Source organism: Pseudorasbora parva, chromosome 11 (assembly GCF_024679245.1).
Source record: "Pseudorasbora parva isolate DD20220531a chromosome 11, ASM2467924v1, whole genome shotgun sequence".
Classification (NCBI taxonomy): Eukaryota; Metazoa; Chordata; class Actinopteri; order Cypriniformes; family Gobionidae; genus Pseudorasbora; species Pseudorasbora parva.
The window spans coordinates 32,207,095-32,225,527 of record NC_090182.1 but is presented as its reverse complement, the minus strand read 5'-3'; the positions used below and the strand labels follow the sequence as shown (position 1 = coordinate 32,225,527).

The following is an 18,433-nucleotide window of genomic DNA, read 5'->3' as shown; positions in this document are numbered from 1 at the left end:
TAAATATTTGTGTGTATATGGAGTGTTTTTCATTTCAGGAGGTGCAGCACAGCAGTAGGTTGGCTGCATTATCATTATAACCCCCTGGTTAATGAAACTCCCCAGCTACAGTGATCCACGGCTGGGGTTCAGCCCTTCATTCTGCCTCACTGGGGCTATCAGTCAGTGCCTGCTCTCTGCACTGCAGCCCGGAGCTGTCACCTCCCTGCACTACACAATAAAACAACTCTCCAGCATTACCATGGGAGCTTATCGACCTCCTCCTCCTCCTTCTGCATATGCCTCTGAGAGGTTTCGGGTGTAGAAAGAGGATTCCCCCTGCTGGACAGTGCAGTGAGATATGTGCTCAGCAATGATTGGAACGGCACCAGAGCAAGAGATTGCTGTCCTGAATAAATAAAAATTGGATTTAAAAATCCGGATTTAAAAATAAATGATAGTGTGGCAGGTAGTGCACAGTGTGCAACCTGAATCTGACTTGCCACTCACACCTTAGTCTCACTTAGATAAAATAAGATAACTAGCTACTGGGTGCCTCAAAAACAAAACATAAGTAGGTACTTATTTTGAATGAGTAAATACGTTGCAATTGTATGTTCTATATAGCATGAATGGATGTAATATGACTGAAATCTGGACATTCAACTGTGTTGCTTCCCTGCCCTTCACAAATCCTCTTCCCTGGCCTCATGGGATAGTAAAGTGTCTAGAGTGCACCAGTCGGGTTCCTGAAGTAAAAATTCCATTCATTTTCTTTATAGAGGGACTGATTTTTAACTAGCCTGGATGCCAGCCGAACTTAGTCCCGCCCATACATTTTTTAGGTCGGGCAGTTCGGTCTGGCCTTGCTCCATAGAGGAGTAATTATCCCCGAACAGAAACTGTTCGGACCAATGAAATCATCAGGGCGGGCTTTAGACGATGACTGACAGATGATAAACAGTAATGTAATCATGCACATCATCAAAGGGGCTTGGATTATATTTGTTCAAATCTTAAACGGAGAGCTTGTTTGTATATGCATTCACCTTCACAATTTCTCTCAAAAATGATGATCATGTTGGGTAAGTACTCTGTGTATTATTATTTTTTTACAACACCGGCAAAGACTGTTTGTTCCAGTGTGCATGCAGACAGGGTTGGCAAGTTTTTTCTAAACAGTAGCTTCGCGGGGGGTTCTCCGAAAAAAATGGTGTTTGGGGGGTAAAAATGTGTGTTATTTTGGCAAGATTGCCTGCTGAAATTCGCATTCATGGGTCTATATATCACATAATAGGACTTCACTTCAACCCGCGGACATAGAAAACAACCTGCGGGAAAAAAACGCGGACTTGACAACACAGTGCAGTTGAGCTCTATTGACGTTGCTTCGTTGCTCTGATTGGTTGTAGGTCTATCCAATTAAGGCCTTTCCTGGTTCAGTTGAAACACGCCTCATAATCACAGCCCAATGGAGCAGTTTCAGACTCATATTCTGATTAGAATTGAGTATGACCACGTCAGGCTAATTTTTAACAATAACTTTACAATAAACCATTAAAGACAGACCCACTGTGAGTTAAGGTTAATTTATATTATATGTTCACATTTATTTCAATGTATTTTTTTAAATAATAATTTTCAGTGGTGGGCCGTGCATTTCAAACCTAGGCCTTCACTGGTATCCTACCTGAATTGATTCACCTCTTAATAAAATCATGACGACGCCATGGCTATAGAAACCATTAAAGGGGTGATGAATTGAGAAATCAACTTTACTTTGAGCTTTTGATATATAAAAGGTCATGGTAATATAAGAATATTATTTATGTTTCAGAGCTGAAAACTTCCTTGTTAGTCAAAGAAAAGCTTTTATACACACCAGGCCCAGAAAGCGATCGTATTCGCATTTTGACGTCATCGACTGACAAACACTGCCTCTACAGTATAATAAGCATGTGTAATTCAGTAGCCCCGCCCAGCGACTCATGGAGCTGTTTGGACGTTCACGTTGCCACGTTGCCAGCAGCAATAAACATGCCAAAGAAGATAGCAAGATATTGTGAAAGAACACAGTCGCTGCATAAGCTTCTTTCAGACCCTGGTTCGCGCTTGTATTCACCGATCGGGCGGGCCAAGTAATAAAAAAATAATATTTCAATCAATTGCGGGTGGATGAGAAACAAATCATTGCGTTTGTTTGATAAAGATGTTTACAAGCCCTGTAATCGAGAGAATCATTCCTGATGCCGCTTTCAAAACAATCCCTCCCTCATGTGAACTGAACTGACAGGGGATCTGAAGCACATTAAATATGCAAATCTTATCCAAACCTAGCCATGGGCGTTTACTTAAGTCTCCAGTGCGGCACGCTCATCAAAACCCAGCATACAGGAGAGAGCCTCAAAACCAGTGTAGAAAATAGCCTATTACTTATTATTTATGATGTTTTTGAATGTAAAACCCAAACAAACATTATTAGTTGACCTCAGACAACAGTATATAAAAAAAGCCGCATCTCTCACAAAGTGGTTTATGTGCAATGCAAATGATCGCTCCATCGCAGTTTGTCTGCTATATTATTTATTAAAGCTTATTTATTAAATTCAGGGCAAATGATGAAACATTTATTAAAATAGACTGTAATTTCGCTCTCATTCATTAATACAATGTACCTTTTATAGTATTTTGGATTAATAGGTAAATTATTTAATAGATAAATAATTTACAGCAACCTGTCCAGTTTATTGCTACACAACGTGGGTATTGCAGATTAAAGCTGACTATCAGAATGCCCCTCAGCCAGACTGCATGGCCTGACAAAGCTGTATTAATAACTGGGTGAAGCAGTGTGACCTCTGGACTGCAGATGTCTTTGCTTTGCCTAACAATGACAAGCGCGTGTTAGTGAGTAGCCTATTGATGGAGAGTAATCACCTCGTTAGGGTTGATTGTAATGCGAGGCAGATCGCTCGTAGGAAACTCTGAGCGCTGCAGCTGCCGTTCATAAGAGTGTGGATTGTCTATGCATATAAGCATAGACAATAAGTAAGAGATAAGTAAGTTACTGTCGCACTCCGGCTGGTCGTCTTCAGTTGTGGTGGCAAAGGTGCAGAGTAGAGGCTGATCCGTGTTGGTTTATTTGGTTTGGTGCAGCCTGAATTATATTGCAGCTCTGGAGAGTTTAATAGAGCCAGAGGTGTTGAGTGGACTTGGCACTGGACTGTATTTTGCTGCAAAGTACTGCAGTCTTTTGTTGTTGCTTATTACGCAACTCTTGAATACTTGAGTCTGATTTGTCAGTCTATAATTCAGCATGCAAATATTTTTTAATAGTATCGGCTGACCAGGGCAAAAAAAAAAAAAAAAACTGTTATTTCTTATCCTATTATTACAGTTTATTGAAAAACAAAAATCTCCTTATAATACCATGATATCTTCAAAATAACAATTTGTGCTGTTTACTGTTAGCTTTGAATTTTAGCTTGTATTTTCCTTAATCAGTTTTTTATGGTTTTCCTCAATTTTCAACTGACCCCCGTGGACTCCATATAGCTCTGATAATATATGTGTGGACAAACATTTACCTTTTAATTGAGAATCCACACAATATAGTGTAATAAGAAAAATAAATCAAAACATACAACCGAAGGTCCATGATCCTGCACCAGAGGACAGACACAGCAGATAAAGAGCATTTCTCTTCCAAATCTCCAATCAGCTGGATCCTTAAAAGAAAGAAATAAAAAGACATTGATTCACTGAAAAGCCCTTAAAAGGGGAGTAGTTATTAGTTTATTAAGCTGCTGCCCCTTTATGAACAAATGCACAGAATGACACATCCAGGTTTTCCCACGGTAATTTAATTTCAGACATAACATTTAAAGGTGCCCTAGAATGATTTGAAACAATATGTTAAACTGTTCTCTAATATCTAAATAGATGGTATGTGGCTTATTTAAGGTCAAAATTTGTCCAGACACAGTTTTACAGGTCCATTTACAACCCCTAGACTGCTGCTCAATGACAGCTAACACATATACCATCCGTCATGGCAATGATTTTACAATGATAGCTTTTCAACTTTGAATAACGGAACGTGTAAATATGTTGTTTTTACAGTAACATTATAGTTTGACAGTAGAGTACTGATTTAAAAGTTGATTTATTTAGCCAAACAAAGTAATGTAGAAGTCTCTCAAAATAGGGTCATGTTTACTACTTACCCGCTGCAAAATAATCATAATACGATCTGTAAGCAACTAAACAGTAGTAGTAAACATAAAAGTAAGTGGCAGGTGAACTGGGAGAAAAATAGAGTAAACTTTAAAGTTACTTACACAATGTGTATCTGATATGAATAAAACTAATTATAATGGAAAGGATTATTATTGCCTCTTCATTTTTCATCATTGTGTATTTTACAAACTCTAAATGTATTGTTTTTAGTACGTGTATGTTTGAAACCTAAAATAAACATTATGTGGCTTAAAACACTGAAAAGTTGTGATATATGACAGCTCTGAGCGCGCCTGTCTCTGGCTCAGTGCAAGCCAACGCGAAAGCACATTTGAATGAACGTGATCCACTTTGAGAAAGGCTGGTCTAGACAACACAGGGGATATTATCGTAAAGTTATCTTACTAAGAAACTTTCGATTCAATCTGAAATGGGTTCGATAAAATCACTACTTACTGCTTGCAGGAATACGGTTGGAATCGGCCCTTTCTTCAGTTTTAGACACTGAGCGAATCCTGCTAAATTGCACACTGTAAACACAATCAAGGCTTCAAAAACACACGAAAAACAGGACCTTTAATTTACAGATATTGTTTGTAATTTTAAAATAATAGACTTATTTTAAGTAGTATGGCAGTGGCTCAGTGGTTCATCTAGGTTGTCTACAAACCGAAAGGTTGGTGGTTCAATCCCCGGTTCCACCTGACCAAGTGTCGAAGTGTCCATAAGCAGGACACCTAACCCCAGCTGCTCCCGACGAGCTGCATGGCTACTTACATGGCTGACATCGCCGTCGGTGTATGAATGGGTGAATGTGAGGCAAAATGTAAAGCACTTTGGATGGCCTTAGGGTCTGTTAAAAGCGCTATATAAATGCAGTCCATTTACCATTTATGAAAACAGAAAAATACTTTATAAATAATACAGTAATTTTCTTGTATATATAAAAAAAAGAATTACTGTAATTTGTCATTAATGATATAATCCTTAAAATAATGGTCAAATTATTAATTTACAGATATTGTTTGTAATTTTACATGAATTTGTATGTTATTTATGAAAACAGAAAAATACTGTATAAATAATACAGTAATTTTCCTGTATAAAAAAACAAGAATTACTGTCATTTGTCATTAATGATATAATCCTTAAAATAATGGTCGTTATTAATTTACAGATATTCTTTGTAATTTTACATTAACTTCTATGTTACTTATGAAAACAGAGAAAATCCTGTATAATAATACAGTGATTTTACTGTATAAAAAAATGAGAATTACTGTCATTTGTCATTATAATCCCTAAATAACAGTCAAACTGTTTATTTGCAGATATTGTTTGTAATTTTACATAGTTTTAAACTTAATTCAAAATTACAAGAAAATATTGTAAAAATAGTGTTATTTTCCATAAAATGATTATTTTTTACAGTGAAGCAATATATGAATAAACATGAAATATTGATTGACTTATTTTAAGTAGTCATCAAAAAGTATAATAATTCACAGTCATTATTAACAGTATAACTCTAAATTGTAATGTAGTCACATGCAGATTTATGTAAATCTGCTTTGAAATATGTATTGTGAAGCGCTAAATAAATGTGAATTGAAGTTGAACTAAATTATTACCAAAAAAAAACAACAAGACCACAAGACATGACACAAGACCTGTCAACTATGCTTCCTGATCACCCTGTTGGGGTTTATTACTGGTGTTGATATAGTTATAGGGATTATTGGTGTAACAAACCTCTAACAGCAAGTATTTAACTTCAGCATGTCTTGTACTGCTTACTGCTTGTGCTCCAGACATGATTGACAACTCAAATCATGTGAGCTGTTCAGGAGAGGATTACATTTCTAAAATTGAAGAAGAGACCTGAGACACATGTTGGGACCAAAATATGACATTTGGATGAGCTCTTTTGACTTGAGTCAGTAAGCAACCACCCGTAAGACCCAAGAAACTCTATAGCAACATGCTAAAAACCACTCACACCTTTACTTAGGCTGCTTTTCCACAGTCGGGACCAACCATTCTCATTGCTTAATCGCTTCATTCCATGCTGATATGGATATATATAATTATCTGTAAAGAGTGATAAAAAAAAGTTTAAGTACAGATAATTGTGTGTGTGTGTGCGTGTGCGTGTGCGTGTGTGTGTGTGTGTGTGTGTGTGGGTATGTATGTATGTATATGTATGTGTATATATATATATATATATATATATATATATATATATATATATATATATATATATATATATATATATATATATATATATAAATTGCCAGGCAACAGACAAGTGAGCAATCCTTTCACTACACACTGTAGTAGTGTTAGCCAACCGTGCTGAGAATTCCAAGCTGGGAGCTGCAGTGATGACATACTTTTGTAGTCCAGTCTGGAAATTGGTATCTGTCTGGTCCCCTCAACAAAAAACCAATACGATTTTCACAATGGCATTTGGATTAATGCGATAAAAAAAAAGTTCTATGGCCAACAAAAAATTCAGCATTCTTTTGTTCATCAATGTTTTCAGTGGTGTATAAAGAATTACATTTTATACACACTTTTAATACCTTAGATAGAATAAGTCTTTTCAATCTTGATCCGCCGTGGGCCCCATCCGGCGTGGGACATAATTTTTTCTTCCTGTGTCGGCCCCGGTAGGTTCTTTATGTGCTTTGAAAGGGAGGGTGACCACAAGCATACTAGTGATCAGTGTTGGGAGTAACGCGCTACAAAGTTACTATAATTCCACTACTTTTAGCAGTAACTTGCATGTAACTAAATATTTTTTTTAGTCAAGTAACACAATTACAATTACTAAAATTTTAATTTGTTCATTACGTTACGATTGCAGATAAGAAACTCAAATCTAAGCCCTAGCCCGGCCAGTGTTTTTTTTAAATCCTCCTTATTACACATTGTTGCAATCATTAACATAGTTCAGTTTCGTTTTTAATGTCAAAGTAGTTATATTTTGTTTTGTTTCTTGATTAAGGTAATTTAGAAAAATGTTTGGAACAAAATGTTTTTTTTTTTTGCTTGTTAAATTAAAGTGTTTCTTTTTTTAACGTGACGACGAAGCAGCCAGCGGCCAACAGTGAGTTAACCCAATGCTTTAACTCTCAGATCAACACTGGGCTTGTCTTGCCAATAATAAAAAATATTTTACAAAAAACTGAAAAACACTTAGAGCATTACAAATTTAAATGTTTAGCCTATTATCACCAACACAGTATAAACTTTTTTGATTTGATTTTGAAGTTGAGTTAGGCTGATCGTATAGGTGCTCGCAAACAAAGCAGTCTACACAATCTACACACAAAAAAAAAAAAATCTGGTTATTTTACTTTAGGCTACACCTCTCTGAAAAATAAATATAAATCTGATCTTCAATTCCCGCGATATATACACTTTTAACGGAGTTCACGTCAACGAAATAAAGCAACAAAAGATTCCAGATCCATCTTCTTATCAGCTTATTTCAAGATCAAAGACCGCAAAATAGAGAGAGAGACCTAAGCACCAGTAAGATAATTTAGTCTCATTAGATTTAATGAAGATAATTTTGTTTGAGCATCTAAGACTTACTTTCAGTTTTCATTGCGGTGGTTTGCGTGTTGGCTTGCTTCACTCTTTTGTGGCGACGTGTGTCGCAGTTGTGCGTCATATCTGACTACCACATCGGTAACATACTCACACACGTTTATTTTTTTTATTAATTTGCCAGGAGTCAAATTTACATATGTGGTTTAAAGCTACACTGTGTAACTTTTTTAGTTTATTCTTAGCTAAAAACACTTAGTTCTTTCAAAAATATGTGCTCATTAATGTATATTTACTTCTTTAAAGTAATAAAGTATTTTCTTAAGTTTATAACATGCCATTGAAAATACATACGGGTGAGGGGTTCGAATGCCGGTCGCCATGTTGCCCCTCCATCTTGAAAGTACATTAGCCAAAGAGGGACATACCCATAAATTCAAGCTTCGCTTTTCGCGTTGTAACACTCGATGGCAGTCATGAACGAGGTCGAATTGGAAGCCATGTTGATCTTGGACTAAATCGCCCACCGTAGGAGTTAAAACGAAATCGGAACTGAGAGGAACAGAAACTAATATTCACTTGATTGTCATATACCTTTACACCGCTAGATGGGGGAAAATATTACACAGTGTAGCTTTAAACAGTCTTCTGGTCTTTTCAAATTCGGATAGATATCTGGTCAGAGAAAACAAATGAAATCAGCAGATGTAAAAAGGCCATAACTCTCCCAGCTGCGCTGAAGGAACGCTAGCTGCTGCTGCTGGTGGTGGACACTAGACACCGCACTACTGCTTGTTTTGGAGGCCTGTTGCCCTGTTGATGACAATAAATAGGTCTAAAAATTGTTTATTGTTTTTGACTGTTCACTACTGTTCATATTTACATTTAAAAAGCAGACACAATTAACTAAAAAGTTACTTTCCCTAGTAACTAATTACTATTGTTATAGAGTAATTGGTAAAGTCATCTATCCATCCATCCATCCATCCATCCTCTTCCGCGTATCCGGGGCCGGGTCACGGAGACGCCCAGACTTCCCTCTCCCTAGCCACTTCCTCCAGCTCCTCCAGGGGAACCCGAGGCGTTCCCAGGCCAGCTGGGAGACATATTCCCTCTAGTGTATCCTAGGTCTTCCCTGGGGCCTCCTTCTGGTGGGACGTGCCCGGTACACCTCGCTGGGAACTGGCTCAACTGGCTTCTCTCAATGTGAAAGAGCAAAGGCTCTACTCTGAGCTCTTCCCAGGTGAACGAGCTTATCACCCTATCTCTAAGGGAGTGCCCAGCCACCCTGTGGAGAAAGCTCATTTCAACCACCTGTGTCTGGGATCTTGTCCTTTCGGTCATGACCCACAGCTCATGGTGAGAGTAGGAAGTAGAGTGACCGGTAAACGAGAGCTTCACCTTATAGCTCAGCTCCTTCTTCGCCATGACAGATCGGTACATCGCCCGCATTACTGCAAATGCTGCACCGAACTGTCTGTCAATCTCCCGTTCCATCCTCCCCTCACCTGTGAACAAGACCCCAAGATACTTGAACTCCTCCACTTGAGGCAGGAACTTTCCACCAACCTGAAGTGTTTCCACACCCTTTTTCCGACTGAGAACCACAGCCCTAAGCAGGGGGCCCCGGACGGACCCCATACTCCCAGAGCACACTCCACAGGGTGCCACGAGGAACACAGTTGAATGCCTTATCCAAATCCACAAAACACATGTGGACTGGTTGGGCAAACTCCCATGAACCCTCCAGCACCCTGAAAAGGAATTACTTTATAAAATAAAGTAACTTGTAACTTTAACTAATTACAAATTTTCACTAACTTGCCCAACACTGCTACTGCTAAGTTTCATGTTACTGACGAAGTCTGTAGTCCCTCTTAGCAAATTCCTTATTCAAAACGCGTAAACACTAAATAGGCCAGAGTAAACTCTAATAGGCCAGAGGAGAACTGGCACCCAAACTGAGCCTGGTTTCTCCCAAGGTTTATTTTTCTCCATCATGCCCTGATGGAGTTTTGTTTCCTTGTCACTGCTGCCTTTGGCTTGGCATGCTCCGTTGGGGACACTAAAATTTGGATGTAATTTATTCAACTAAATATCCATATAAAAGTTGCGTTTGCGTGCTTCTGTTGTCTAGTAAACACAGAAACTGGCGAACGGCGGCGGTCTTTCGAATCAGCTTTGACTGCGATTATGGAAGACTTGGAGTTAAGGTTTTCGCTGAGAAAAGAACAAAGAGTGGCACTGAAGTCATTCTTAAAAAGGGAAGATATGTTCGGAGTTTAGCCGACCGGATACGGTGAATGTTTAATCTATCAACAAGCTCTGTTTTACCGTCGTTGCTCTGGTTGGTGTAGCGCTATCCTATCGCGTGCAGAGGGAGTTTGAAAGACAACCATTTATCCCGCCCCTCAGATTGAGCCCTGTGTATGGTGAGTTTCCAGACCAAACATCTTGATGTGGGTCTGGCTTGTCAGGCTAATATTGTCCTGTTTAACATTGTGAAGCTGCTTTGAAACAATCATGATTGTAAAAGCGCTACCTAAATAAAGTTGACTTTACTTGACGGACTATGGTTAATTTCAACTGTTTTTCAAATAAAAGATTTCCTGTATCATGAATCAATTAACTTTTTTAAAACAACCATATAACAAACATTTTTAACAAACATTAAGCAAGTAGCACTTCCTAGAACTTTCTTGAACTGTTCAGAACTTTTAGGACTGATGTCACATATGGACTACTTTGATGACGTTTTTATTACCTTTCTGGACATGGACAGTATAGTGTGCATACACTTCCATACGCTTTCATACACTTTCATTTTTGGGTGAACTAACCCTTTAAAGGGGTACTTCAGCGCTGGGAAGATGAATCTGTATTTAAACTGGGTCATCAATGTAGTAGAAAGGTGAAATTATTTTTGAATTTGGTGCCTTCTAGACTGAGAAAAGACAGAAAATGTATTTTTGTCTCATGGGGATAAAAAACTACAATTCCCAGAATGCTTCGCTGCCCTGTTAGGCCATTCCCAAAGCCACCTACTGGATTACTGTGACTGAGTTGAAGACACTACAATTAAAACCTGAACGTGTCTGTTAAATATGAGTGAGTCACCGTGCGAGTATCACAGCACTGAACACTAACTGCAGGAGTGAGAGAAATGAGCTCGTGATGAGAGCTGAGGTAATCGCGACTACACTCGCCGCATACATTCACAACGCGAGTTCAGTCTGGCGCTTTTCAGTTCATGCCTTTGCAAGCTTAACTTTCATAGAAATTAATTTGAGAAGTTAAAACACTTACATTGCTCACCATAGCTCCGTTTAAATGAGTGCCTGCAGCTGCCTGCTGAGCTCTCCCTGCGAGCTGAGTGTAATCTCCCATCCCCCATGCGCAAAACATGCAGAAATGGCTCCCTCTGCTGGCTGTAGTCTTTAGCCTTATTCCAAACATTCTTCCTATGATGCAAATATCATCAATTTGCATCATAGGAGGAATTTTTCCAGAAATAAAATGCATAAATCTCTTGTCTCAGGGGGATATAAGGGGGGAAAGCACAATCATTTGAATATACTCCAGGGTTTCTACTGATACAAAGTCATATGCTAATCGCTGAAGTAACCCTTTAAGTGCTCATGGAAGAGTGAGTTTTTACCTGTCATTTGAATTTAGCATGTGATTCTGTTGTGCGTATGAAGGACAGAAGATCGTTCCACCAACCAGGAACAGCAAATGAAAAGATTCTGGAGAGGGATTTCATGCCTCTCTGTAATGGTATACTCACCTAAAGGATTATTAGGAACACCATACTAATACTGTGTTTGACCCCCTTTCGCCTTCAGAACTGCCTTAATTCTACGTGGCATTGATTCAACAAGGTGGGCCAACATTCTTTAGAAATATTGGCCCATATTGATAGGATAGCATCTTGCAGTTGATAGAGATTTGCGGAATGCTCATCCAGGGCACGAAGCTCCCGTTCCACCACATCCCAAAGATGCTCTATTGGATTGAGATCTGGTGACTGTGGGTGCCATTTTAGTACAGTGAACTCATTGTCGTGTTCAAGAAAGCAGTTTGAAATGATTCCAGCTTTGTGGCATTGTGCTTTATCCTGCTGGAAGTTGCCATCAGAGGATGAGTTCATGGTGGTAAAGGGATGGACATAGTCAGAAACAATGCTCAGGTCGGCTGTGGCATTTAAACAATGCCCAATTGGCACTAAGGGCCCTAAAGTGTGCCAAGAAAACATCCCCCACACCATTACACCACCACCTGCAGCCTGCACAGTGGTAACAAGGCATGATGGATCCATGTTCTCAATCTGTTTACACCAAATTCTGACTCTACCATCTGAATGTATCAACAGAAATTGAGACTCATCTGACCATGCAACCATCCAGTCTTCAACTGTCTAATTTTGGTGAGCTTGTGCAAATTGTAGCCTCTTTTTCCTATTTGTAGTGGAGATGAATGGTACCCGGTGGGGTCTTCTGCTGTTGTAGCCCATCCGCCTCTAGATTGTGCGTGTTGTGGCTTCACAAATGGTTTGTTGCATACCTTGGTTGTAATGAGTGGTTATTTCAGTCAAAGTTGCTCTTCTATCAGTTTGAATCAGTCGGCCCATTCTCCTTTGAGCTCTAGCATCAACAAGGCATTTTCGCCAACAGGACTGCCACATACTGGATGTTTTTCCCTTTTCACACCATTATTTTGTAAACCCTAGAAATGGTTGTGTATGAAAATCCCAGTAACTTAGCAGACTGTAAAATACTCAAACCGGCCCGTCTGGCACCAACAACCATGCCACTCTCAAATTTGCTGAAATCACCTTTCTTTCCCATTCTGACATTCAGTTTGGAGTTCAGGAGATTGTCTTGACCAGGACCACACCCCTAAATGCATTGAAGCAACTGCCATGTGATTGGTTGATTAGATAATTGCATTAATGAGAAATTGAACAGGTGTTCCTAATAATCCTTTAGGTGAGTATATATCTTGAGCTTGTGTTAACCAAAGACCTTATTTCAGACATTGAGTTTTTCAGGTTTTTGGACTCATTCCTGTTCTATTGTGGCTGTGACTTGTGTCAATTTTTGTCAGGGTTTTTTTGTTGTTGTTTTTGCCAAATGCTTTGTTAGAAGAAATTGTAAAAGGCTACATATTTAGTACAAAAGGCTTGTTTAATTTAATTAGTAAGCATATTTAGAATCAATACTTACTCTTGAGCCAGCAGTTCTCATTATACTCTGGAGGTCACCGCACAGGGGGACAGGAATAGAGAGGTTTTTTTGATATGGTTGGTCGATGCAGCTGATGTCAGTGGTTGTTTAATTCCAAAATAGGGTTAAAAATGATTTTGGCTATTAGAAAAAAACCCGAAAGGCATAATATGCTTGCATGAAATACACCAAACAAATGCTGTTTGTCTGCTTCTCATTTGAATTCTCAGCATTTATGACAGCACAGATGTTTATCGGAGAAAAATCTAAAAATTTGTAAGCATATATTCATTCAAGGCTCGCAACAATTGGGCATATCAGCATAATGCCTAAATCTGTTTCATATACAGCTCGTAAAATATTAATTCCTAGTCACCCATAGGTGATAAAACAACAGACATATGTAAATGCAATGCATTGTAGTAGCCTACACCGATAAATGTAGTACATCATCCCAGTCTCAATGTGACTTTCACTTTAAAATATGCTTTTATTTAAAATTGTCCCTATCCCAGACATCTGTTGCAAAACATTTTAAATATATACAGATATATATGATAAAGGCATGAGGCTGCTACTTAATGGCCGTTTCAGTTTCTGCCGTTTATCACAACACCCCAATAAAAGACATCAAAACATCAGTCACATCTAGGGGCTTTGATTGATGAAGGAGCCGAGAGGTCCTGTATATAGTAGCGGACGCCACACCCCTGATTTGCAAACTCCGCCGTGAGCTGCATTCTGATGTGCAGCGGTTATATTGCACTCTGCTTTAAACCTCGGGCATGCAGGCTAGCGGTCTGCTTATTGTACTGCTTATTCCCTCTAACAGTTTGACTGGGAACGCAGCTGGCACGCATAATGCAGTAATGGTGGAGTTTTAATTAGAAAGGGAGGGTAATGAATCTGGCAGGGGCCGGGCCGGGAGGGAAAGTGACGCAGGACGCAGCGGTGCTGCAGCCCGGCTCCTCTTTACAGCTTCACGTCACGTCTCGGAGCCACCACATTAATCATATGGCAGCAGAAATAAAGCAGAGCATCCGTAATACTTACAAATGGCGAGCCAGTACAACTGAAGGACAAGGAAAGGTTGTAGCACCCTGGCATCAAAGACAGCGTCGTATACAAAAACAAAGGGGCAGTGGAATAACATCACCCTTCACACGCACACACACATCCTAGTGTGATTTTCCATTTACCCCGGCACACATTAACAGTTATAAATGGGATGGCTGAAAGACAAGGACAGAAGGAGGACAAAGTCTCTAAAAATGGAGTCCTGTGTAGAAAATGGCTGATCTTTCATTAAATGCAAGCGGGATGGTTCCCGATGCTAGATGTTTGCACCTGCAAATTGAAAACATGCATTACAGACATAATGATCCCATTTCGCTTCTGCGGTTTGTGTTTAAATAGGCACAATCATGGTAAAATATCTACCCAGGCTGAAATGTAATTAACTGAGGTGGTTATTTTGGTTCTGTTTTCATTAACGTGTAAGAACGAGTCCATCTGCTGAATTTCAAATAAGAGCATGTGGAGGTGGGGAGCAAGGCAAGGGCACTCCATTAACTGAAACATGAAATATTGTGACCTCTGACTGTACCATGTGCCGGCTAGCTGACATATGTCAATAGTTAATACTCATAAAAACGTGTAATCCATTTGACAGGAATGGAGAACACTTCACCAAAAAAATAAAATAGGGGGATTCTTCACCAAAAAAATTAAATAAAAAAAACATTCTCTTACCATTTATGTATGTGATGTTCTTTCTACAGATGAACACAGAGATTTTTAGAAAAATGATAATCTATGTGAGTCCATTTTTTTGATGCCACAAAAACTGCACAAAACATGACTGTAATCAATTCATATGACGGACAGATGGACGGATAGATGGATTTCAACTGACCTTTAGCATCACAACCAACATAATTTAAAAACTTGTTAAATACGCAAATTATTACTTTTTGTCTTATTATTATCCCACTACAGGGTCTCAGCCTCAGATTTCATGCCCACAGAACATTTGTTGAACGTCTGATGCATATGGCATACTTTTCTGGAAACACTTCAGGAGTTTCAAAGTCATTACCTGATTGGTTCTACAAGATGTCCGTGAGACGTGTGTTGCGTTCTCTAGCAGTCCGACTGGAAACAAATACCTTGAGGCCAAACTCCCTCATGGAACAAGAACGCTGTCATGTTTACAACTCTGAAAATGAGTGCTTACCAGGATCAACTAAACACTGGATTTTCAAAAATATGTAAAGTTTGCGGCTTCATTGTTGTGGTAAACTTGCACTAAATTCTTAAATGAATCATTTATAGATGCATTCTATAATGATATAATGACATATATACTGATGCGGCCTATTGCAGAGACATCGGCTTTACAACATGCGAAATAGCCTGATTTAATAATAAAATCTTGTAAATACAGTTTACTTGCATTGTTGTCTTATTAGTTTGCATGCAAACCCGTACAACAGGTTATTTCAAGTTATTAGCGTACTGTGTGCATGTAAACATGCTTATTGTAAACCCAGGATAAACAGAATCCATCTTGTTCCACGTTTCACACTGCTCATACTTTAGGGTTAACAATTAATTAAAATTTCATACTGTACATTGTTGAACCCTGGGTTACCGGTTCTTTTTCATATTTGCGGTGTCAGTGTCATTGTCATTGATTGATCGAATGCAGAATGTTACCTGTTTACAAAGTCTCTAGCATTGAGCATACTCCTATTATACAGTGCTGACTGAGAGATCAAGTTTTTCCTGAACGGACACATCACCCTTTGACATCACCTTTTGACACCCCCTTCGAAACTCTGAAATGCTGTTTATGTGCAGCCTTTCCATGCACTTTAATATGAAACACTGTTGCTAAGCATCTAGACATAACACAACATAGTCAAACCAAAATGTATTCATACACATTTAACATTTCATTTTCTTACATTATCACAGTTTATTCGGTATAGTTTAGAAAATTGTAATAAAATATGATAAGAACTCATAGTTAAACTGTGTCAAAATAAATTAGTCTTGTCTTGATAATGCCAGATAACTTTGATAGAAAGTTATTTAAGGGATTACAATCAACCAATCAGCTGTCAGCTGTTCCATTTAAGTACACAATTAGATACACATTTAGGTCAACCAATGACCAAGTGTCACATTAACAATTAGAGAAGAAACACTGAAACAAAATATGGTCAGGTCAAAGTGTCTGAATATTTTTGGTCCCAAATTTCTATACATTTTACTGGTGGTTGACTGTATGGAGAGTTGTTGTGTATAGTATGTCTCAGTTTACTTTATTTTGCTATCCTCACTTTGCTATCTTCACATAAATTAACTATAGTGTCAGCCTAGCACACACTAGTAAAAAAAATGATATCTGGTCTCCTCCGTGATTGCAGGGCTAGCCCTGCTTTTAAAAATCACAAGTATGAAATTTTCCTCTGCCTAGGGTTTAAAAGCCATGTAACCCCACATAATTGCAGCTTGAAAAGCCCTATGCACTCACCAAGATAATGGTTTTCTTGAAGATGTGGGAGAAATTACATCTTTGGGTGGATTATCCCTAATAAAAGTGCATTGTTTAAGGTAGAGAGTGTGAATAATGGGTTTCTTATACCCGATCAACACCTGTGCTGTTTTGCAGGAGGACGAGGCTGGAGATGGCAGATTCAGCTTCGCCGCCTACGGCATGGGCCCAGCGTGTCTCCAGGGCAAAGACGGCATGGCCATCAAGGGCAACAACAACAACGCACCCTCCTCCGCCAACCCCCCTGAGAAAACCGTTGAGGAGATGCGCAAGCTCTTCATCAGCCGCGCCAAACGGATCGACACAGTGTCGCGTGTGGCTTTTCCGCTGGTCTTCCTCATTTTCAACATTTTCTACTGGATCATTTACAAGATCATACGCAGCGAGGATGTTCACAAGATGGTTTAAAGCGATCTGAATACACCCGCCTCTACACCCCTCCTCACGTCCCACCGTGCCCGCCTTTCTCTCACTGCAGTGCTCTCGCTCGCTTTTGGTGATGACGAGTCCCCGTCAGAGGTATTTTTTCCTTTTTTTCATCTCTTTCTCTCCTGTCCTCCCGAATAATCCGGACCTGTGCAATAGCAATGCAGTAAAATGCATGATATATGAATGTGGCAATATATTTACTAAAAAAAATGAAAATGACTAAAAGTAAATATTCAACTTAAGAACTTCTGAACTGATGACTGGGAATCCAAGAGAAGAACTTTTTTTGCAACTTGAAGACGCACTGCATTGCGAGAAAATGGAGAAACATTACTGCTGTAATATATAATATATTTAAATGAGAAAAGTTCCATAAGAAAGACATAGAATTTTTTTTGGGGGGGGGGGGGGGGGGGGGGTGGGGGGGTGTCTAGAGGCAGTTTGGGGCTTCCATGAATACACAATGAAAATGTTGCAGAGACCGAGATTCGTTTTGGTATAGTACGTCTCCTGGGGTCTCATAATGTTTCATTCTGATGTCAATTATTAATGGATCTTGATGAGTGCCAGTGAAAATAATTATAATATTTATTCGAGCTGTGGTCAATGTGTTCCTCTATCTGTGCTCATTTAAAAAAAAAAAAAAAAAAAAAAGTGTTTGTTCTGTTCATGTGCCAAACGTCATCTTTTAGGTTGACCAAATTCTTTTAATTATTTACCATGTTCACCATTTGATATATTAAAAGCCTAAATAACCCTGCTAAGGGTTGAGAGGGGGAAATATAAATCATTTATCAAATCAATATAGATATATGACAAATAAATAAAATGTACCTTTAAGCATCTTTTGTTTTGCCATCGTTTTCATCATCTCAAAGTATGTCAGAAACGAACAGAAAGAAAAGCAAAGGGATCTTTAATATCTCATACTTCAACAGTGTTATTTTTATAAGCTTGGTTTAGCAGTACAGCCAGTGCCATGATACTAGATCTATATTTCCAACCAAGTTGTATATTACAGTGATTTTACAGTGATAACTATGTGTATAAACACTGCATTTTGCGACGAGAAAAAAAAAAAAACAGTGCACAAAGGGTTAATTTATGATATTTAGGATACATCTTCATCTGGCTTCTCTATGCAATAATCGTATATGCAATTATTTTCAGTGTTCATCAATGTCAAATATGGCCGTTTTATTCTGAAGATGCTATTTCCTACATGTTCAGTTTTCTCTTCCAGTCATGCTCACTTGTTGTCTATGCATGGCTAGGCTTTTTGTTTTTGTGGTGCAGATGATATAGATGTCATTTTACACTTTTGTAGCATTTTGTTTGACTGCCAAACTGAAGAGATACACCATTATATAAAGCGAGCATGTGTCCAGGCTGGGACATAGATGCTCTACATAGGATATGCAAGATTTTTGCCATATGTGAC

General features: G+C 38.7%; 1 protein-coding gene across 2 annotated transcripts in view; it reads left to right on the top strand.

The window, feature by feature from the left end:
• The window catches only part of glra1 (glycine receptor, alpha 1), a 95,539-nt gene extending 78,152 nt beyond the window's left edge, over nucleotides 1–17,387 (top strand). For both annotated transcript variants that reach the window (XM_067457821.1, XM_067457820.1), the window contains one exon: nucleotides 16,681–17,387. In XM_067457821.1, the coding sequence (XP_067313922.1) occupies nucleotides 16,681–16,971 (291 nt within the window). In that variant the 3' untranslated portion in view covers nucleotides 16,972–17,387. The remainder of the gene's footprint in view (nucleotides 1–16,680) is intronic.
• The last annotated feature ends 1,046 nt before the right edge of the window (nucleotides 17,388–18,433 follow it).